Below are 24492 nucleotides of genomic sequence, written 5' to 3' on the forward strand. Positions count from 1 at the left end.
TCAGAAGACTTCTGGCTGGCTTGTTTGCCACTTCCTTGATATAGCAGGCTGTCTTCCCTAAGATATAAACTTAACTGGGACTGGATCCACTAGATCCACTGGGACTGGAGTTATAGATGGTTGTGAGCTGCCATGTGGATATTAGGAATCTAGCACATGTCCTCTGTAAGAGCAGCAAGTGCTCCAACTGCTGAGCCATCTCACCAACCCCGTATGCCCAGCTTTTTAGTTTATTTTTACCAATGAAGACTAAATTCAATTCTGAGATTCTAGCAGAAAAAATTTAAAAAGGTTCCTGGCAATGGTGGCTCATGCCTTTTATTCTAGCACTCATGAGGCAGTCAGGCAGATCTCTGAGTTCAAGGCCAGTCTGCTCTACAGAGCGAGTTCCAGTATTGCCAGGACTACACTGAGAAAGCCTGCCTTGATAAACCAAAATAAATTTTAAAAAAGAAAAAAGGGTTTCATGAAGGTTTACAGGGTTCTCAATTAACAAGGGTCATGAGCATGGCAATGTATTAGATGCCACATAAAATCTGAAAGACAGACACAGTTATTGAGTAGGTAGGTTTGGGGTGTGTGTGTTAGAAGTCTCACCCAGTACTAGTGGATGGCAGGCAGGTTCTCTACCACTGAGCTATCTCCCCAGACTTAACTACGCTTTTTGTTTGTTTGTTTGTTTTTAATTTACTGTGAACACAAAGTATTATTTGTGTTCTTTCTTTTTAAAATTACCCTGCCATTCCTAATGTTTGGACAGTGGTCCCATATAAAGCCAAAGTCAAGGAAGGGGCAGCACTGAAGGAAATGAGGCCAATGAACATGAAAAAAACGTAACAGTAAACAGTGATGGCTTCCTAGTCTGTGACCTCAGAACAGTTACCCAATCTTCCAGAATTTCAATAATAAACAGAAATCACAACCCCCATTCTTTGCAAGACTGTCAGGACTTAAGGAAATAATAGAATACCAACATATATAAATGGTTCCAAACAGTGCTGAGCACAAATCTGTCCTCCTGAAAGGCAATGAGTGACAAAGCCAAACAGTGGGGTTCTCAAAAGATTATACACGATGCAGAATTTGGCACAGTCCTTTAGGTTTAATAATAAACAATCATGTCCACTTGTAAAGCAATCCAAAGTTTATAAACCTCTCTTGATTTAGCAAAGTGATAATCTAGTCTGAACAAACATTTCTTTGCTTTAATGCTAAATCTGTAAATATGAGTCAGCAGCACCAGAAAATATTCTTAACATTCTGAAATAGGGCAGATCTTCAGAGGCTCTACCTAGATTTTGTGTATCAGTGTTCTGTCTATTCTGTTATTTTGTGCAGAAAGAGGTTTGTGAGTGTGGTGATATATTGTGTACCCTAATAACATTTGCCTGAAGATCAGAGAACAAAACAAACCACTCGATTAAACATAGATGCCAGGCAGTGGTGGCACATACCTTTAATCCTAGCACTCAGGAGGCAGAGATCTGTCTGGATCTCTGTGAGTTCAAAGCCACCCTGGACTACATGAGATTGACTCAGTCTAGGAGAGAAACAGAGCCATGCAGTGGTGGCACACACCTTTAATCCTAATACTTGGCAGTCACACATCTTTAATCTCAGCACTTGAGATCTCATGCCTTTGCTTAGGAAGCACACACGCCTTTAACCCAGCACTAAGAAGGAAGTGGTATGGCGGGTGGAGAAAGGTATATAAGGTGTGAGGAGACAGGAACTAAAGTCTTTCAGCTGGAGGCTTTTTAGGCTGAGGAGTCCTAGAGGTGAGATGTGCAAGTGGCTTGTTCCTTTGTCTCTCTAATCTTTCAGCATTTACCCATTAGATTTCCTGTTACATGTGAGACTATAAGTATACAATCATCAAAATTCTGTTCCTTCAAAATATTTTCAGCAGTATGATATCCAGAGAAGTATGGTTTAATTTAAGAGCAATTATGGCATTAGAATTAAGACCATTGCTGCCAGTGGGTATGGACACGAGGTCTAGAGCAAGACCCTCAATGTTAACTGTGCATTTGTACTGACAGATGAAAACAACATTCAGAACAAATAGTGGCTGCTAAAGTTAACTGAACGGGCAAACATTTGATGACATACTATTCTCGTGTGTGTGTGTGTGTGTGTGTGTGTGTGTGTGTGTGTGTGTGTGTACTTAATACAAAGTAAATTACTAAGAAGCAAGTATTTATTAATTCATTAATTAATAAAGAAAAATAACATAAAAAGGATACATTTAGTCTGAACTTTCAGCTCTATCAATTTACCTGCAATTGTGTCATTAGGAGGCACCTAATTGAGACCTTAAAAGTAGTATAATAAAACTTACTTTATAAACATAGATATGAAACTTATAATTGTTGCGTGATTTGCTGGCAAGTTTGACATCTCCTCACTTTAAATAAAGCTGTTTTGATCCAATATAGGACTAGTAATAACAAAGTTGGAAAAGTATCTCAATTCTCTATTTCAGTTTTTCAGCATCAGTACATTACTTAGTCACTCTGAACATTCACTGATATTGTCACTATAATAGTTCCAATATTTGACCATTTTGACACATGAAAAAAAATCACATACTTCACCCCCTAAATTTGAAGTTTTTTTTGGTCAGAATAACTGAAATTTTGGTTCTTTGATGGAATGTGGATTGTTAGCATTTGTACAGTCCTTGATTTATACCCATGTTAGGCAACTTGTGTGACAACACAGATATTGGCCCTAAGAGTACAGGCAGTCTCAGCTTGCTAGGGGAAGGCATTGATTTAAAATTCAGAAGAAATTGTTGTTATGCTTCATTATCTACATATCCACAATTACTGCAGACATACACTTTGTCTCTATATACAAATACCTTTGGGAGCTGACAAGATGGTTCAATGGATGAAGAAAGGCACTTGCCACACAAGCCTAGTAACCAGAGTTGGATCCTCAGGGCTACGTAAAGGTAGAAGCAAGAACTGTCTTTACAAAGTTGTTCTCTGACCTCTACATGTGTGCTATGGCATGTGTGCTATGGCATCTGTGTTCACATACATTGTTCACATACACTAATAAAGTAAAAAATACTCTGCTTTTACAAATATTATCAGGATCCATATTCTTTTAGACAAATATTAATTATAACTATATCCTAACAAGATCTACTGATTTAAACTTATATTGTTTTTTATAGGAATTATAGTTTTTTAGTATACTTTGTAAATACCTTTTAAGTTGTATTTATTGTCTGTAAAACAGGATTCCCTCCCTACAGGATAAAAATGTGAGTACTGTACTCCAGGTCCAGAAGCTCTATTTTTAAACCTGCTGGAATCTCTCTACAAATAGCTTTCTGCAAATAGCTGAATAGAGAACACAGATTAATTCCTTAACTTAATATCAAGTACAAGTGAGTAATAGAATTATTTGTGTGTTAGTTTACTAGGTGGTTTTATTAGTAATTAAAATATTTAAAAGAAATACCCAAATTTCAAACCTGTGTCTGCTGAAATGACTTCAGCCGCTTCTTAAACCGTGATGGGAGAACAAAATCACAGCCCCTTGCTAGGAAAGCTAATTCTCCCCTTAAATCCGGGTCCCTTCGCAAGGATGTTTCCTTGATCATCATCTTTGAAAAGTGAATGTTTAGTTTCCAAGAGGTCAGCTCACTTCCGAAGACAGTGCCAATCTTGTCAGTAGAAAGATACTTTTTTCTTCTTATCTCCCAAGTAAATTAAATTTAATCATGGTGTTCTCTCAGTCTCCTGGGACCACAATCCATGCTTGTCCTGACATGCAGCTGGTTCCCAAATACAGCCTGTGACTCCCAATGCCTGCTCATAATATTCCAGTTAGAAACACAGCCTGTAAAAGGGCCTATTGCTTCTTGTTGGTAGCGTTATGTGAAATTGACCTGTACATGTTTAGAATGCAAAGCCTTCTGGGAAAGAAAGTACCCACTACTCCCAGCACCACAATTAGAAACATTACAGCTAAACCTAAAAATAGCAACTTCTCAGATAATGCTAACTTCTGAAACTCAGCACAGAGGTGCTGATTCACATACTTTATCCTCAAAGCAGGGTGAAAAAAATTATGTGGAGCATTTTTGTCTTTTGCTACTTGACATTGTTTACAAAAACAAAACAAAACAAAACACACTGAACTTCAAATTTGAAAAGTATTATTTTAAGAATAGCTTTTTATTTACTATCTGAAGAGGAAGCAAATATTCTATACCCCTAAATTTCTTCACTTAAAGTATCACAGAAATGGTCATTCTCAAATGATAATTTACAGAAATATTTGTTGGTTTTTAAAAGCAGACTATTTTAGCTATTAGACATATTTTATTTATTTATTTATTTATTTATGGATATAGTTTGAAAATTATTTATATTCAAAAGTGTTTTTAAGAAAGTGGAACAACTTAACATCCTAACAAAGAAATAACATACACATGAATGAATGAAATTTAACCAAACAAGGGCATACAAGATGACCAAAAAGCAGTTAACAGTACATCCTGAGATTATGAGATGACTTCTTTTAAGGAACTTTAAAGAAATAAAAATATTTCACCATTTTACTGCACATTAAATACTGTCCCTATTTTAATGTTTATAATTATCAAAATATTCTCTTCTGCATATTTATATTTCACTATTTATTTTTAATTAATCTCATAATCAGGATTTTTTACTTCTAGAAGATATAAAATATCATAAAAAACACCATAAATAACAAAACTAAAAATGTGAGTGCATACATATTTGATAATAAATGTAAAAAATTAAAATATTTAAGATACACATTTTCATATGTAAATATAGTTCATGCTTCTCTACTGACTATCAGACTTAATTGCATTCAGGTGAAAGAATTAATTTTTGGGGGGCGGGATTTGAGACAGGGTTTCTCTGTGTAGCTTTGGTGCCTGTCCTGGATCTCGCTCTGTAGCCCAGGCTGGCCTCAAACTCACAGAGATCTGCCTGCCTCTGCCTCCCGAGTGCTGGGATTAAAGGCATGCGCCACCACTACCTGAAGAGTTAATATTTGTAAAATTTTATGAACTAATTATTATCCAGTGGTGTCTACATTCTCCAGGGCAAGTTCATTTGTAAGTTGTTCACTCATTTAAATACTTTTATGATCACTATGTACTAGATGCTGTATTGGACATGAAAAACGGAGATGATAATGAAGAAGCTTCTTTGTTCTCTAACTTTGCTTCCTAGGACAATGGTGAATTGGAATAAAGGACAAGAAATATTGACATATTTCATTTACTTCTTGTATGTTTTAAGGTAAGAACAATGTTTAAAAGTCCAAATGCTGGTGAAGTGTGGTGCCAAATGCCATTACACTCAGCACCTGGTGTGACAGAGGCATGAGTCTGTGAGTTCTGGGCCAGCCAAGGATACATGATAAGACTCTAAGTCCTCACCCCACCCCCTTAAAAAAAAAGGCCAATGCTGCTTAAAGCTCCCAAGGAAAAGTTACTCTGTTGTTCTTAAGGAAACATTTCTGTATGTTCTTGTATGATAAAATAAGCTCCAAATTTTCATTTATAAAACTGTTTTCCAAAAAAACAACAAAAAATCATAGGGCACAAGTCACGGCCCTTTAAGGGCATAGAAAAGAGCTAGTCTCGGGCAGTAATTTATTGACAGAGAAAGACTAGCATGAACCTATTTGCTTTTTACTTATTTGTGTTTGCATGGAATTTGGTTGGTCTTAGTAAGGACTTGAGAGTCTGTCTTAGGAGGAGTGTACCTGGAATACAGCACTGAAGAACACTGTTTTTAGAGTGGCCTCTTCTTTACTGGGAAAGATCAAGCATAGTGGACTTTACTCCAGACATCAACAAGCTCTGTGATCTTTTCTCATCATGAGTAGCCTGTGTGAAGACACAGGTAGTCCTACCTATACTATGTGTGTACTGTGGGTCGCCAGGACAACAATCATAATCGATCTTGACTACATAATAAAAGACACTAGTGCTTTCTGTTGTGAGGATGCCTTGGGTTTTTCAGCTGTTATTTGGAGATCTGGCTGCCAAGACTAGGGTTCCTTTCCTGTGAACCATTCCTCCTGAATAAGCATTCTTGGGTAAGGGAGATAATTTTGTGACTGGCTTCTTTCACTTTCCATCTTTTCAATGTCTCCCATGTAGTAGCATATATTAGTACTTTGTTCCTTTTATTTAGTGGTTAAATAACAGCCAATTGTTTGGATATTTAGGTCATTTCTACTTTGGAGCTATTATAAATAATGTGGTAGTGAACATTCATGTAGCAAGAGAGATGACCTCAAGTTCAGAAGATTATTTCTTTTGTCCCAAAATGCTTGTTCTAGATGCAGCAGTTCTCAAGTTGTGAGTCACGACACCTTTGGGGGTCAAAAGACCCTTTCACAGGGGTCGTCTAAGACTAGAAAACACAGATATTTACATTACAATTCATAACAGTAGCAAAATTGCAGTTATAAAATAGCAATGAAAACAATTTTATGGCTGGGGTCCCCACAACACAAGGAACTATATTAAAGGATTGTAGTGCCAGGAAGGTTGAGAATGACCAGAGGAGGACGTACGGAGGGACAAGTGCCTAAGCTGAGCTTTGTGGGTTTCCTTGCAGAGGCATATGCAAGAGAGGATGGCCTTGTGGCTAAGACCCTAAAAATAAAGCTTTTCTTTTGAGATAGCCTCTACTATCTCAAGCAAGAAAAGATGCTCCCTCCCCATGTCATAAAAGGATCTATGGAACCCAGGAGAGCAGTTCTAAGCTTGGAGGAACAAGATGTGCATCAAAGGAAGGTATGACTTGTAAGGAAAAAGGGAATAAAATTGTATGTGAGGCCCACACATTCTGTCTTATAGAATTCATTCTGTAAAAGCTTAGTCTGAAACTCAGAATTGTTTTTAAAACAATTTTCTAAATCTTGTACTTCTCTGATCTCCCTTTGAAAAGGAAGACAGTGATATATAACCTTAATTATCTCTGGAAAGAGTCAGCTCTGGGCAATGTTTTATGAATGGGTTTCTTAAAAAAATTTGAAGACTGACTGAAAAACTAAATCTCTTATTTTGATTTATGTATTAATTCCAAACAGTATTGTATATACAATGTGCTATGCTAGAGGCTGCAGTTGTGGCTTAGTGGAGAGTACTTACCTAGAAGGCACAGGGCCCTGAACTGGAAAATCTCTGGGACTGGAAAAAGCATGTACACATGCGCACACGCACGCACGCACGCACGCACGCGCACACGTGCACACACACACACACACACTCACTCACAAATGTGTGCGTGCAAAACAAAAACAAAAAAATAAGAACAAAATAAAAACAAACAAAACCCCCCACCAAAATGGTGTTTGTTGCTTATCAACAGTGTGTTATGCCAAAATAAGCCAAGCCTTTATTGTGTACACACGGTAATTTAGTCACTCACTAGCAGAAGCTGAATGTAGTTATAGAGGCCAAGATAACGCTGTGCAGCCAAGGACTAGAAAAGCTAGTTGGGATAATCCAGGCAGCAAAGACTGCACAAATCTGAGTAACAGAAACACAATACTGCGAGGCCAGGAAACCAGCTTAGTAGTTTGAAGAGTGAACAGTTGTGGTGTTGGAAGCAATTGCAGAAAGACAGCAGAGGGTAGTACAAAAGGATTTTGCTTAGAAGACACCAGAGTAGAGAAGCTACACAATAGAGGAGACTGTGGACTACAATCAGGACTACACTGTTGAATAACAACAGGAAGCTGGTTGTTTTTGGGGAAAATTAAACATTAAATTAACTTGTACATGGTAGGACATGTGTGTAGTTCCAGCTACTAGGAGGCTGAAGCAAGAGGACTACAAGTTTGAGGCCTGCCTGTGCTATGTAAGTTCAAAGCCTGGGTAACTGAGTAAGACCCTATTTCAAAACAAACAAAGCCCCACCACCAACAAAGGAATAGAAGGTTTCCATTTCATTCATACATTAAACATATGCAGGAAGGAATGAAGGAGGTGGAGAGGAAGCAAAATGGTTAAAAGTGAAAAAAAAATTTTTTTTTTTTTTAAACATAGGGGTTTACTGGGTAGCTCTGGCTGGCCTTGAACTAATACAGAGTGCTGGGATTAAAGGTGTACACCACCACCACATCCAGCCTAGGATTTGTTTGTAGGAGTATGAGCACATTATTGGTAGCTACACCACTGCAAAAATCTTTCTCTTTCACCCATCAACCATGAACTGCACATAAATGCTCAGATAGGGGATAACAGATCTCAGGGATTTGGGATGAGAATTAAATTCACATGCATCAAGACAGAGGGCTGGAAATGGCGGTCAAGAATGTACTAATAATAACAAGCATTACACCGTGAAACAAGAATAGGTGGAGCTATACGGGTGTCAAAGCACTGTGGTCTTTCAAAGTGGATCTGTGAGAGATGCAGCCTCACTTTTAGCCTAAAGTCATTATTGTTTTCTGGGACTCTCAGGGAAAAATAGAAGGACTCTTATTCAAACGTCTGAATCTAACTTGCAATTTTTATGAAGTAGGGAGACTTAAGGTATAGAAAAAATAAGCTTGTAATTAATTAATACAGGTAGTTTTTGTAATTTCTTAAGACAGGCATATTAGGAAATACCTTCAGGAGTTTAAGCCTGATTGTAATACTAAAATCTTTTGAAATACTTGGAAAAAAATTACTTCTATCATTTTTCTTTTCCTAAATGGATTATAAGAAAAAATTTAGCGGGTCAGTGGTGGCACACGCCTTTAATCCCAGCACTCAGGACGCAGAGCCAGGTGGATCTCTGTGAGTTCAAGGCCAGCCTGGTCTACAGAGCGAGATCCAGGACAGGCACCAAAACTACACAGAGAAACCCTGTCTTGAAAAACAAACAAAACAAAAAGTTGAACACTGTTAATACCTCAAATATCTAGTAAGCTGTGCAGGTTAGATTTTGCCAACTTCACACAATCTAGAGTCAACTTGGTATGAGGGACCCTCAGTGAGAACTGCTTCCATCAGAATGGCTTGTAGGTAGTCTGTGGGGCATTTTCTTGATTAATGGCCCACTGTGGGTAGTGCCATCCTTGGGCAGGTGTTCCTGGGTTGTATATAAAGTGTGTCAGTAGGCAGCATTCCTCTGTGGTCTCTGCTTCAGCTGCCCCTTCCAGGTTCCTGCTTGAGCTCCTTCCCTGGCCTCCCTTGATGATGGATTCTAACATGTGAGATATAAAAATACCATTCCTTCCCAGTTGGTTTGACTCAGTGTTTTATTACAGCAACAGAAAGCAAACAAGTACATGAGTGCTCACTAAGTGCTACTGATCTAGGTTTTGACATCCAGTGGGTAACGAAACAAAACCACTGTGCTAGCTATAAATAATCTTTACCACATTACTGAAATCTGTGCTTGGCAACATGTTGACAATAGTTTCAAATTATAAAACTAATTATTAAAAAATGTTAAGATTTTAACTTGTACTTGCCCTCTCCCTTTTTCCTTTTGGTGCTAGGAATGGGCACACTAGACAACCATTGAGCAACCTCCTCAGCCTGACTGTATGCATTTTTCTAATCTAGGCATGGTAAATTGTCAGATTTCATTAGATTTACAGTTTTGACATTTAAAAAATATTTATTTATTTGTTATGTTGTTTATTTATTATGTTTACAGTATTCTGCTTGCATGTATTACTGCACACCAGAAGAGGGCACCAGATCTCATTACAGATGGTTGTGAGCCACCAAGTGGTTGCTGGGAATTGAATTCAGGACCTCTGGAAGAGCACTTGGTGCTCTTAACCTCTGAGTCATCTCTCCAGCCCCAGTTTTGACACTTTTACTAAAATTAAATTAAAACAAACGTTTATAAAAGGAGGTTAGGGTTTATTTTTTAACCTTTGAGTTATGATGAATATGCTATTTCCCCATTAAGCTGAAGAGGCCCATAAGGACTGTAATGACATCTGCTAGTGGCAACAGAACAGTATTAAGGTATGATTTAGTGGGACTGGGGAGATAGTTCTACCAGTAAAGTTCCTGTAGTGTAAGTATGAGAACCTGAGCTCAGATCTCTAGCACCCACATAAAAGCTGGACATTGGACATAGTGGTATGTCTGCTATACTAGTGCTAGGTGGGGTGGAGGGGTGGGGTGTGGAGACAGGTGGATCCCTAGAACTCACTAGCCAGCAAATCTAATCAGTAAGCTCTTGGTTCAGTGAGATCGCATCTTAAAAATAAGGTGGAAAGAGATTTTTTAAAAAGATACAACATGCTGACCTCTGGCCTACACATGCACATTCTCCCCCTTCTCTCTCTCTCTCTCTCTCTCTCTCTCTCTCTCTCTCTCTCTCTCTCTCTCACACACACACACACACACACACACACACACAGATGAAGTATCATCTAAGTGAGTATAACTTTTTAGTGTTTACTTTTTATAAAATCATTCCATTATCCCCCCCCCATATTAAAATATGGCCTCGGCACAGTAATACATTCATTCATAATTATGGAACCTTTGGGGACCTTAGCTTATCACTCTTTCCCTCCTCTACAAACTGTTCTTAGATGTATTTGACTCACTTGAATACCCATCTGCATGTATCAGATATTCTTGAACCTACAAAATTACTTCCTGTCATATAGAGGCTTTATATAAAAGCATATCTTCAAGTGTCATGTGTTAGTTAGCCAATGACTGTGTGAAAAATGAGTGACACTGTAAGAAAGCTTTCCAAAAAGATAAGAAAAAAGAAGTTGATAGATGGGACAAACAACCAAACAAAGAGAAAGAAAAATCTAGTTTTCAGAGGTAAGTCATTAATAAAGATGATTAGGGAAAACAGCTATCTGTGTTTATCGTAGGCAAAGATTACCTTTTAAAAAGTGTTTCCCCTGTCTCAGCCTCTAAAGTTGCTGGGATTACAGTAGCACATTACCACATCCAGTTTTATTTACTTTTTAAATGTACACTGTTTGGATGTCATAATCCATGGGTAGTTTTGGTTATTGATCTTTAATGATGTTTCCAGGACTTTAAATGCACCCAACAAAACAGGACACTGAACCTTATCAAAACTCTGCTTTGTTGATTTAGTATGAAATGCTATCTGGATAGGAGTCAGCAAACTATTTCATAAATGCCCATGTAGTAAATAAATACTTCAGGCTTTAAGATCTCTATCACAACTACTCAGATTAGCAGGTAGAACACAAAAGCAGCCCATAGATCATTCAATGAGCAGGTGTGGGTATGGTCCTGGCATCAGCAGGGTAGATTTGGCTCAAAGGCCTTAGACGCTGACCTTGGTCTAGGCCAGTATCCAATTTCTGAATATCCTCTAAGTATTTTCTTTTTGGCTTCCTCTCACAACAGCAGCTTGGATTTTATTTTTATCTGGTCAACACATACTGCTTACTTTTGGGAAATTATTTTGAATACATATTAAAATATTAATGATATGTAATACTGTCAAGTCAAATCTTTTTTTTTTTTAATGTATCATCATCAGTGTCATATAAAAATAATGCCTACATGCCCATTAATTAAAATGTTTTCAGTAACTGGTAGTTTTTCAGATGTCTAAAACAATAAAAACAACAAAAAGGACATAATTTTAAAACAGTTCTTAAAAAAAATCATAGGCCAACTGTGGTGGCACATATCTATAATCTTAATCCTTAAGAGACTAAGACATAAGCACAGCAAGTTCCAGACCAGACTGAGATACGCAGCAAAACTGTCCTGAAACAAAACAAAAAGAAAACAAGGGCTCAGAAGGAAGCTTATCAGTAGAGACCTGCCTATCTTGTGCAAGAAAATAAATAAACCAACAAAACAAAATTTAAAAAAAGCTTACAGCAGTAGATAAACAATCTCAGAATAGTAGAAACTTCTAGAAAAAGGAGAAACTAATGAGGAGGGTTTCACTGTATCTAAGAAAATTTTTGTAAGATCAAGATGCTAATGGAAACATTAAGGCAGACAAGCCTCATGACAGACCTATAACTGCAACTGTCTGGGAAGCTGGTGAAGGAGGATTGCAAGTTCAAGGCCTCCGTGGGCAACAGAAGGCATTTAAGACGGATCATGTCTTGAAACCAATAAACAATAACAAAATGAATAACCAAACCAAACCAAACTGTTCAGATGGAACCTCCAGCTTGCCCCATTCCTGTCTCTCTCTCCAAACCCCACTCTCTGAAACTGCGCATGCCTAAGTCACTGCCTAAAGCACTCAGCTTTTGACCATACTTGGGCACAAACCCAGCTTGTGGCAGACACATCATCACTCCTAGCCTACAACCTATAAAGTTTCCCTGCTTTCATTTGTGGGAGCAGCTTCTCCAGCCTTGATCTCTGGGACTGGAGAACTTGCCTGGGAATTGTTTTGCTCAAATAAACCTGTTGTTATACTTTTTCAGTTCTGCTTGATCTAGCTTACTGTGGTGGCAGAAAAACCTATGGGGGAGGGGGACAGAAAAACCTATTACAAACAAAAGCCACTAACGCAAAAATCTGAAACAAATACTGTAAAAAACAAAGCTAAGAAGAGGGTGATAAGAGCACTTTTTATATAACTCACCACACGTTTCTATTTGCTTAAAACAAGAGCTGGCAAACTGTAGTCCATGGCTAAATCTAGTTTGGTGCTTGTTTTTCTAAGTGTTGGCTCTAAGACTAGTCTAACATTTTCTGTGTGTGGTATATGTGTACATGTGGTGTTTGCTTGTGTATACACATGTGAGCATATGTGGAAGGGCAAAGGAGGATGACAAGTGTCTTACTCTATTATTCTCCTTTATTCTCTTGAGACAAGGTATCTCTCAGACCTTAAGCTCACCATTTTGACAAGGCTCGCAGGCTAGTAAGCTCCTAGGATCTGCTGGTCTCTGCCCCACAACACTTTGATTATAGATATATATTGTCATGCCAGGTTTTTTATGTAGGTGCTAGAGATTCAAACTGAGGTCCTCATAGTTGCACAGGAAACACTCTTTGCAAGTGAATCATCTTGCCAGACCCTAGTTTAACACTTTTAAGGGATTGTTTAAGTGCAAACATACACAAACACACACACATTCTTGCATGCACACACACAAAAGATAACATTAATTCTATGACATACAAAGTCTAAAATATTTACTATCTGGTATTTCATAGAAAAAGGCAGCCAATTCCTGTCTTAAAACAATTCATGGGATGTGGTAATGTTTTGTTTGTACTCTAACAAATAAAATTTGCCTGAAGATCAGAAGACAGAGCCAGCGACTAGATTAAACATAGAAGCCAGGCAGTGGTGACACACACTTTTAATCCCAGCACTTGGGATCTCATGCCTTTGCTCCCAGTATTTGGGAAGCACACATGCCATTAATCCTGCCACTAGGAAGGTTGAGACAGGAATTGGAATGGCTGGGCAGAGAAAGGCATATAAGGTGGGATGAGACAGAGACTGAGCCCTTTGGCTGAGGACTCAGAGGCATTCAATCTGAGGATTTGTGGAGACAGGATCTCACCTCCCTGTCAGCCTGAGCATTTGGTAATGGTGAGAAGTTTCTCTAGTGGCTTGTTCCTTTGTCTCTTTGATCTTTCAGCATTTACCCCATTATCTGGCTCTGGGTTTTTATTATAAGACCAATTAAGATTCCAGTAACAGGCCGGGTGGTGGTGGCGCATGCCTTTAATCCCAGCACTTGGGAGGCAGAGCCAGGCAGATCTCTGTGAGTTCGAGGCCAGCCTGGTCTCCAAAGCGAGTTCCAGGAAAGACGCAAAGCTACACAGAGAAACCCTGTCTCAAAAAAACCAAAAAGATTCCAGTAACAAAGGGAAGAAGATGAAATGAGAAAGGACAATCATTAAAGCACGGAGATATGGCCTCTTGCACAAAGCCATCTTCCTGTATGAAACATCTCATATTATTTGTCTCTTTAACTTTCATTAATATTTTTCAACTTTTATCAAGCAAATATCATCAAATTTTACTCTATTTTTTGATATAGAAATTTATTTAAAAGACTGTTGGGAGATGATATTTTAAATCACATTCCAATTTCAGCTCACATTTGTAAACAAAACAAAAACCTTAGGGAGCTCATTCAGTACGTGGTGTGGCATTGTTAGCTGCTGAGTTAGATTGAGAATGTCACCAGGGAGCTACTGCCAAGACTGGGAGTATTATCAGGGACCCACTCTCTAATTGTCTCATTTTTTCCATAGGAGACAATGTAGGAAGAAAGCTTAACACCATTCAAAATGTGGTACCACAATAAGTTTCTGGTTATAATGGTTGTGAGAAATTATAATAGGTCATCAGAGAGGGTGGACATTTTCCACTCAGTAGGCAGATTATTGAAAAAAATATATCCAAATGTCTTAGCAAGCTTAGCTTACAATAACTGTAGCTCTTAGGAAATCATTAACATTCTGAGGTTACTACATAGGTATTTTTTTTGTCCTTTATAACATGTTAAGCATGTCAGTATTGCCTTGAATATGAAGACTTTTTTTTTTAAACTTTTCTAATGAATTTATTCAGTTTCTCTCCCAGTGATGACCCAACTTAACTAAAGATATTGTAATAGGAACTTAGAGACTATGCTTGCAAAAATCACTGGCTCTTCATTTGGGTGGGTATGACACAAAGAAAGATTAAAAACTTGGTGTTCTTCTGCACCTATACACTAAAATTTGGGTCAGATTCCTGCTCAACTCTGAACATAGATGTGTCAGTCATTTAAAGAATGTCTATCTGAAGCTGCTAATCCTCTCCCACCCCCAATACACCAAATAAGAGTAACTAAGACTGGATGTAGTATCTGGACATCTCCAGTCTTTGCTCTAAACCCAAAAGAATTAATTCCGCCTTGGTTTTCCTGCAATCACCTTGTATGCAGGAGGAAATGATCTGATAGATAAATATCCCATGAGAAAAACTGGAAATACCCCACAGACAACAGCAACTTTCCTTGTGACCCAAAAGCATATCTTGACCATGGATTACCCAAGACTGTTTGCTTTGCCAAGCTGTTCAAACCCTCAGTTATGTGAACCTTTAACCTTTGCCTCTGTTCTCTTTTCTGGAAATGTGAAAGCTCTGTCAATTCGCTGAGGACAGGTCTTAGGTCGCTGTCCTCTTTCTCCTGGGATGGCCACAGTGCTTTATGAAAATTCCTTCCTCTCTTCACCACTGTCATCTCTTGAATTGAATTCTGGAAATAGTGGATAGACCAGGTCTTGGAACTGTGAGTTGGGCTTTTTCTCTAAAACTAACATTATTGACATCTGTGAATCAACAAATGAGATCCAGAGTTTCCATAAATGTTCAGTGAACACCTGAGCAAAATCATCATTTAACAACTAAGTATGTACTATACTGTTTTAAAATGTAATGTTTCTGGCAACTAAAGTACACAGAACAATGGCCATAAATCTGTTCCAGGTAGACATTTTCATCTCATCACAGTTCACTTTGTTTTATTAAATAATCTCCCTCATGCCCCACTGCTGTTGGGTATTACATGATAGGTGAGTGTTCTCTATCACTGAACTATATCCATAGCCCTTGTCTTCTTGAGACAAGGCCTTTTGGGGAGTTCAGGTTAGTCTTCCACACTGGCCTTGAACTCATGGTTCTCTTGCTTCTACCTCCTAATTCTGAGATTAAAAAACTGGACCACAATGCCCAGAACAAATGAAGTTTTAAAAATTATATATTGGGCTGGATAGATGGCTCAGTAATTAAGAATGCATACACTTTCCCAGAGGATTCAAGTTTAGTGCCCAGCATTGACATTGAGCAGCTTACAACTGCCTGTAACTCCAACTCCAACAGAGCCAACAGTCTCTTCTGGCTTCTGCAGGCACTGTAATAACATGTACATACATGCACATTTAAAATTAAAACCTTGCTGGGTGATATAGCATGGTCTGTAATCCCAGCACTCAGGAGGCAGAGGCAGGTAGAATCTATGAGTTCCAGGCCACCATGGTTTACATAGTAATTTCCAGGCCAGCTGAGGCTATATAATGAGACCTTGTCTCAAAAGTAAACAAAAAATTAAAAATCTTTTAAAATTATATATTATTATTGTGTATGTGAATGCATGATGTGTCTGTGTGTGCACATGTGTGCAGGTGTCAGAGGACAACTTGTGGAGTTAGTTCTCTCCTTTCCCTGGGACCCAGGGATTGAACGAAGTCTTGCATGGAAAGTGCCTTGACTCTCTGACTCATCTTGCCCTCAAACAAAAATTTTAATAAGGCTAAAATAAAATTTAACTATTCATTCATTCATTTATTGACTTATTTATTTCAGAACAGGGTCTGACTATGTATCTCTGGTTGCCCTGATTTATTGATTTATTTATTTCAGAACAGGGTCTGACTATGTATCTCTGGTTGCCCTGGAACTCATTATGTAGATCAGGCTGGCCTTGAACTCACAGAGTTCACCAGACTCTGCCTCCTGAGTGCTGGATTAAAGGCACAAGCCAGTATGCCTTTATTTTTTAACTTGGCATCTCTAAAATTCAACTTTTAAAAATTACATAATGTTTAGGAATATACAAATGGCATAAGTAACACGAGAAACTACTTACCACCCAGAGTAGAAAGATGACATCACATAAACTACTGAGGCTTTCTGCCCATTTTCCCTGGTTGTACCTTTTCCCCTTCTCCATGGCTATTTTTCTGAACATTGTAATTGTTGTATCCCTGTAATTCCTCCTTTTTTTAGAACAAATTTATTATGCATTTCAAGATAATTCATATATTTTATAACTTATTATACTAATTTGGCTTTATATCTGTGAATGAATACATGCTGACATTTATAACCTCCATATAGTAGATAGCAAATAGTTGATTTGCTTTTTTATGTGTCATGGACTTTTGGTCAGGAGTAGATTATGAGTCAAATTGAAGTCTGTCATATTTGGGACAGATAGTTAAAACACCATTATTTTTTTCTTCTTAGTGAACTCACAGGCTACATATTCTATATATTCCAGGTTGTAGAATAGGCTACAATGGAGGCTTCAAACTGAGTCCTTAAGAGGAATGGCAGAGTCCCTTGCTTAACCCCTGGATGTTCTGAGAAAGAAGAAGCTTGCTTCAAGACAAACTCATCTACACAAATGGCTAGATAATTGTCTTTCTCCAAGTGTTCACAATCAGTAAAGTAATTAGAGGTAAAGTGAAAAACCTTTGGAAAACATGTCTTTGGTTCTGGATTGTTATTTATTCTTACCTGCACAGAGAAACAAACCTCACATACATGCTTTCTTTGAAGGCCTGCTGCACTGACAGTTCTTTGTTTACATGATTAAATACTGTTCAGGAACATTAATTTTGTCTCATCAGCTAGATTTTCAGCTCTTTAAGTAAGAATCAGGATCTAGCTGGGCAGTGGTGGCACATGCCTTTAATCCTACCACTTGGGAGGCAGAAGCAGGTGGATCTCTGTGAGTCCAAGGACAGCCAAGGCTACACAGAGAAATCCTGTCTCAGAAAACCAAAATAAATAAATAAATAAAATAAAATAAATTCAGGCTCTTTTGTCTTTTGTACCCTATCCTTCACCTTACAGAATCATGCACATATGTGAAGGACTGGTTTCTTGGTTACCTGGGAAGGATGAGGATTAATATTAAGTTATCTACTCTATGTAAGTGTCATATTTCACTGCTCATGTTGTGCATGAATATATTAATTCTTTATATACATGGATATATACTAAGGCTAAGTGACTTTCTGTTAGTCACAGAACCTAGAAGGAAGATGAAGTGCATGGACAGGACAGATGAAAACAATCCACTTAACTCAAATCCTTTGCTTCTTTTTGACTGAACTGAGATCATTCCCAGCATAGAACTTGAAAAGGCTAACAAAATTATTTTCAGCTTATACACTTTACAAACAATAAAGCATGTATTTGAAAAATTCTCAGGACTCATGATTTTTGGCTCTTACCTTGATCACCTCTGGTGTCTGCTGAATTAAAACAACTGAAGCACTATCTTTGGCTTTCTCACCAACAGAGCTCCTACAGGCAGATGGACTGGCTTGGGAGGAAGTTGTCAAGGTTTCCTGTAGAATCTGCATCATTTCCTTTTCTTGTGATAGGCTTCCTCTGCCTGATTTGCATTCAACTAGTTCTTGAGCAAAGTCTTCAATGCTTTCCAGAATCCGAAGTAAGAGGGCTCGGTCTTCTTCCTCTATTTTGTGTCCATTGCTTTCAATAATCCTTGTTAGACAGGAAGGTGAGACTTTTTCTGCAGGTGAGGAGACTATAGGTTTAGGCTCAAGATCTTCATGGATTTGACCAGTCAAATGACTGTGACTATTTAGAGAACTGATGCTTTTACCCTTGGCAAGTGGTTCTCCAAGAGAGGTCTCCATCTTCTGTGAAAATGATTCCAAATCCATTAACAGTTTGTCTATCTCTTCTTGACTATTAGGATTCATAAAGTGTCTCTGGCCTTTTAGTTCAATGGTAGGAACTTCTAATTTAGATTCTTCCTTAGGTGGATGAACCATCGTTGGCTTTTCAAATATCTTACCAATTTCATTTTGCACTGAGGCAGGACATTTTTTAAGATGAGTATCATGGTCTGAAAATTCTTTATGTTCATTTACCTTTAGCAGACCTTGACCTTGTCCGTTCTCTGTTTTTTGTCCTTTATCTAATAATGACTTCTTTCCATCTGATTCTTCTTCAATATAAAGAGTTTCTATTAAGTTACCAGAAGAAACATTCTCTAGAGCGTTCACTGTTAATGACGGCGATTGAAGCTGCACAGGTTTTAGAGTTTCAGGATTGTTTACCTCCAAGCTACACAAGGAATTTGTGATGTTTGGAGTGGCTTTTACAGTGTCTGCTTGTTTAAAATTATGCTTGTCATCTTGCAATTCAACAGTCTGAAACTGTCCAGAGTCAAGGACTGACAGGTGGACAACATCTTCATATTTAGGGGGCTGTTCAGTCCCATATATTGGGGAGAATGGAGTCAGTTGTAAGTTAGGTATATTACTGACAAGTTCTGTTAAATCTATGGTCTCATTATTCCCAGATTGCATAAATTCAAATGGTAACTTTCTCAGGTAGTATGCTAGCCTGGTCATGACATTCATATAGACAGTTTCAGAGTTAGAAATTGCATCATTGCCATTTCCTTCATTGATGCTAGCTCCTGACTTTTTCTTTATGCATTGTTTTATGATGTCTGTACATTTTTTCAAATCTTCAGAACATTTCAGTAAGATGTCCAAGCACATTTTTATATCTGTCCCAGAAGAAAAATGATCTATTTTATGTTTTTCCAAAATCTGAGTAACTAGGTCTTCTTCAGAAAAGTTCTGAAGAAGCATGGAAGTCAGGTTTGTATCAAATGAATTTCTTTGAGATAAAGATTTTTCCTCAACTGAGGAACTCCGGAGTAAACCAAAGGATGGAGAGGTCCCATCATTATAATGGCCACAGAGTAGGTCAAAATCAACTGACCTCCTATTAAATGAGTCAGATTTAACTTTTCTTCCTTTTTTGTAAGCTGCATGGTTTGAATTTCTGAGTCTTTCAAGGGAAAATTCTTTTATTTTCCCACTGGCAAAGCTGATTGCTTCTCCTGCAATATCCTTTAAGTTACAGGTATTCTGAAATGTAGATGCTTTCTTGGCCCTGGGTATGCCTGTTAGGGCCTGATGGTGATAGTCTTCAGCAGAGGAAAGCCCATTTTCATGGGGCAAAAACGCATTGTTCAGATCTACATCTTTAAACTGAGACACAGGGATATGCAAGAGGTCTGCACAAACACTATGATGCACCACAATGCAGTCTACTCCATGTGTGAAGGTGTGGCAGGTTCCAGTGCAATAATGTATGGCTTGTTCAAAACGCCGGTCTATCAGCACACTACTATAATGGTTCACGGTGCTAACTACAAGTCTGTAAGTTGCTGCCATAATATCTAATTCACTTAGTGGTAGGACTTTATAGACTTTGTTTCTTGAAATGACACTTCGCTGAAAAAATATTTAATGACAATGTTCAGTGGCTTCTTGCAAAATATAGTAATTTTTCCATGAAAGGAAATCTTTATATTTGAGGTTTGGTAACAGTATACAGTAGCTGCTGCACATGTATGCTTATATTAGTAAGTCTAATAATTTAAATATTATATATTTTAGTTTTATTTAGTAACTTGATATTATAGTATTATTTTTATGAAAGAATATCTTCTTTTAATTCTTCAGTGGTTCTATATTATGAAAATTTATTACCATAAACTGTCATATAAATCTTAGTTGGTGGTACAGGAGTATTGTGATAGCTGAGTCCCCCAAATCCTTAAGTGATCCATTTTTTTCTGTGAACAACCAAGAAACCTATAATAAAAGAGAAAAATAATTAAACACATGCAGTTAATCAATTATCTCTATTCTCCATCATATATCTTGCGGTTGATATTTAATACAGGTCTTTGTTTCCTCACATTCTATACTCAGGACTTTAAGTAGTACAATTCTGCTTTCTTGTATATGCCTAACTGATAACTCCTATATTACTCTTCTTGCCTTTGTATATGACAGTAACAAGCTTATCTCTAGACAGTTGTCTCATCTTCACGGCTCAAGAATGAACACTATTGTTTGTTCTCTTCATGGATTAAGAATAGTTTTCTGATCAACTTTCAAGCCCTCTGATGTTTCTAAGCTACCTATCTCTACATTTTCTACTGCTCCCTGCACCAACCTTCTGCTTCTGTCAACCTAGACTCTTCTCAAAGCCTGCCAGCACTTGGGGCCTACTCCTAATTTTGAAAGTTCCTCTACAGTTGGGAATTATTCTCCTATCATCTTCTCTGTTCTCACACACAGAAAAACAACCTTCATTACTGCTGTTGGTTCCGTATTCTTGGACCCTGCTTCATGTATATTTCTTTAATTATCCTTACTTAAAAAACAGCTTGTAAAATCTACAGTAGTAACTTTCCAAAAACATTCTGTCAATGCTATTTAATCACAAAACACAAAATGCCTACTATATCATTGGCTCTAAGTGCTGGGGGTTATGGCAGTCAACAACAACAACAACAAAACAGCCTTGACCTTACTGAGGTGAAAATCTAGTTGGAAAAAGAGTAACATATAAATAAACATACAATTCATTAGATATGTGTTGTGGGGAAAATCAATCAGGGTAAGGATTCAGAAAAATATAAGGGTGTTTAAAAAAGAGAAATCAGTGGCAACTTTATTAACAGCTGAACAAAGAAGAGGGAGCAGGCTTAAAAGGTATTACCAGGTAAATCATATCAGGCAGTTAAATCTTAAGTACAAAGGTCCTGAGTTGGGATCATATTTGATTTACTACACTGATAAGGAGATTAATGTGGCTGAAGCACAGAAAGCAAGAACAGTATAAGAGGTAAAGTCAGAAAGGAAAGGTGGAGTCTAATCAGGCATGAGCCATAGACTTCTATAATGGCATTGTTTTACCTCAGAGAACACCAGGACACAACTGACAATAGTGAATGGAGAAATGACCCAACAAGAGTCACATTTTAAACGGATGATTTTGGACGTTGCTTTCAGGCACATAGAAGACAAAGAAAGAAACAGGGAAATAAACAGGATTGCAAGTGGCCAGGCAGGAATGCTGGGAAGTTAGGCCCAAGATAGTAACAGTGCAGCAGATGTTTAGATGTATCTATTTCAAAGGTATAGCCAACATGATTTGCTGAACCACAGAATGTGTAATAGAGATGAATCAAGAACAGTGCATTAAGGCAATGATAGAAAAGATAAATATAGCAGTGAAGGAGAATATAAATTTCATGGGATCATCACTGTCATTGGTGATTGTTTGTTTTGAGACAGGGTGTTACTATGTAGCCATGGTTAGAATGGAACATGATATGTAGACTGGGCTGGCATTGAACTCACAGAAATCTAAATGTTTCTGCCTTCTGAGTGCTGGCATTAAAGGCATGCTCCAATACGCCCAGCACTACTGACATTTTAATAATAAAAATCTTTACCCATTTAAAAACAAAAAAATGTGTTCATATTTTATTTTTTAATCCTATAAAACTACTGTACTTCATTTATTTGTTTTTGGTAGACTATTATTATCCTTTACTTATTCAGGTATTGGGAATTTAGTGACTATAGAAACAACTAATGTAAAAGAATAGTTGTTCTGAGACAGTGTCTTTCTATGTAGTATAAGCTGGCCTCAAACTTCTCTGTCTTGGTCTCCTGTGTGCTGGGATTATAGACATTCACTACCATGTCCTGAAAGAAACCTTTCTTGTGTTGAAATTCCATGGTGGTTACAGTATTAACTGCTGGTTGTTTGGATCTAAGGTCACTGTTTTTGTACCAGTACTATACCATAATTAATATTAAAGTTTTGATAACTTGAGATACACCCCACATCCCTAATTTCTGATTCTTTATCTTCTAAATATTCTTTGATTGTATTCTAAATAAACTGTTGAACTGTCAATTTCAAGAAATTTTCCTATAATTTAAATACAATTATAATAAATTTATCATTTGGAAGGGACATTGATATCATCATGATGCTTGGATTTTCCACATGGAAGATATAAATGTTAATTCTAATATTCTATCACTTTTCTCTTCATGGTTATCTTCAGGTGGATCTGAATGGGTCTCACTGTGTAGCCCTGGCTGGCTTCCAACTTGCAGCAGTTCTCCTGCCTCTGCCTCTCAAGTGCTGGGATTACAGGAGTATGCCATCATACTTTGCTCCCTAACCCTATTTTTCTTTCTCTGTGTCTTAAATTAGTTGCTGTGTGAATGGAATTTTGAACTACCTATTGCCTCATCCTCAACTTGTCTTCAGCATTTCAGGTGGCTTATATAAAACTATATATATTCAGATTGGATAGAGCTGATGCAGAAAGAAGTTCCATAGTAACAGAGGTGTCCAGTAATTAAGAAAAACTATGAAGTATCCCAACCATAAAAAAGTGTCATGGAACAAAAGCTAAACACAGCAATGGAAGGGATTACCTTTTTAAAATTTTGTTGTTGTTATTTATTATATTTGTGTTTTAATTTTACACATCAGCCATGGGTTCCCCTGTCCTCCCCACTCCCGCACCTGCCCCCACCTTCCCCCCAGCCTCTCCCCTCCATTCCCATCTCCTCCAGGGCCAAGACTCCCCTGGGGATTCATTTAAACCTGGTGGATTCAGTACAGGCAGGTCCAGTCCCCTCCTTCCAGGCTGAGCAAAGTGTCCCTGTGTAAGCCTAAGGTTCCAAACAGCCAGCTCATGCACTAAGGACAGGTCCTGGTACCACAGACTGGGTGCCTCCCAAACAGTTCAAGCTATTCAATTGTCTCACTTATCTAGAGGGCCTGATCCAGCTGGGGGCTCCACAGCCTTTGGTTCATAATTCATGTGTTTCCATTAGTTTGGCTATTTGTCCCTGTGCTTTTCCAATCTTGGTCTCAACAATTCACGCTCTTACAGTCCCTCCTCTTTCTCGACAATTGGACTCCTGGAGCTCCACCTGGGGCCTGGCCGAGGGATCTCTGCATCCACTTCCATCAGTTATTGGATACAACACATTTTTTTGAGAAATTTCAGAAAATAGACAAAATATTTTCCTTAGGCCTAAATAGTAACCAAACAACTGGTTAATAATGTAGCATGGAAAAATTCATGTTTACTAGAATTTGAAATAAATTGAAGAATATATACTATCCAACAGAACTTCCAAAGTTGATGGAAATATTTTATACTATCTGATATGCCTGTAGTTTGCCACATGGGGATACTTCAAATGTGGCTAGGGTAACAAAAGAACTGAATTGTACTTAAATTAAAAGATTTTTTTTTTAAGTTGTAAAATATTTTAGCCATACAGAAGTTGAAAAAATAGTACATGGAGATTCTGTGAATCCCTTTGCTCAGTTTCCCCCAGTAATAACAGTGCACTTTATTGTATCACTACAGTCCAATGATCAAAACCAGGAAAGTGATGCTAGTACTATGAGCTACAGAACTGTACTCGGATTTCGTCCGTTTTCTGTACATCCACTCCTTTTTGGGGGAAGGGAGTGTTGATCCTTTTCTTCTGTAACTACTGGTACATTCAAGATGTACAATTGTACTATCCTGCCTGCCCAGAAGCATCTCATACTATTTCTGAAGCCACACACCTCAACCAGAAACACTGACAAATGAAGATTTGTTCTCTAATGCTACAATTTTATATTTTAAAAAATATTTTACTTTCCCAGTCATGGAAAATCATCTTCTTGCTATTTACAAAGCTACCATCATTCAATTAGTATCAGATTCTGACATAGACAAGTAACATTCTTCACTGTTAAAAACGTGTGTGATGCTGGGTTATTGGGCATACTTTCCTAAACTATTATTCAACTGTTTCTAGGAAAAACAGGATTCTTTATTAATGAACAATGTGCAGGCTCACCAGTGATC

General features: G+C 37.8%; 1 protein-coding gene and 1 non-coding gene across 3 annotated transcripts in view; one reads left to right on the forward strand and one right to left on the reverse strand.

Moving 5' to 3' along the window:
• Positions 1–24492, reverse strand: part of Ppp2r3a (protein phosphatase 2 regulatory subunit B''alpha) — a 152404-nt gene that overhangs the window by 91989 nt on the left and 35923 nt on the right. Inside the window, exon 2 of one of the 2 annotated variants that reach the window (XM_036192671.1) lies at positions 17981–20392. In XM_036192671.1, the coding sequence (XP_036048564.1) occupies positions 17981–19969 (1989 nt within the window). In that variant the 5' untranslated portion in view covers positions 19970–20392. Of the gene's footprint in view, positions 1–3490; positions 3937–17980; positions 20393–24492 lie in introns of those variants that run through there. The other variant, XM_036192672.1, reaches the window with a different exon arrangement.
• LOC118588133 lies at positions 24241–24369 on the forward strand. The gene has a single exon (XR_004945534.1). It is a non-coding gene; the product is annotated as a small nucleolar RNA SNORA24 (small nucleolar RNA).

Source organism: Onychomys torridus, chromosome 7, assembly GCF_903995425.1.
Source record: "Onychomys torridus chromosome 7, mOncTor1.1, whole genome shotgun sequence".
NCBI lineage: Eukaryota > Metazoa > Chordata > Mammalia > Rodentia > Cricetidae > Onychomys > Onychomys torridus.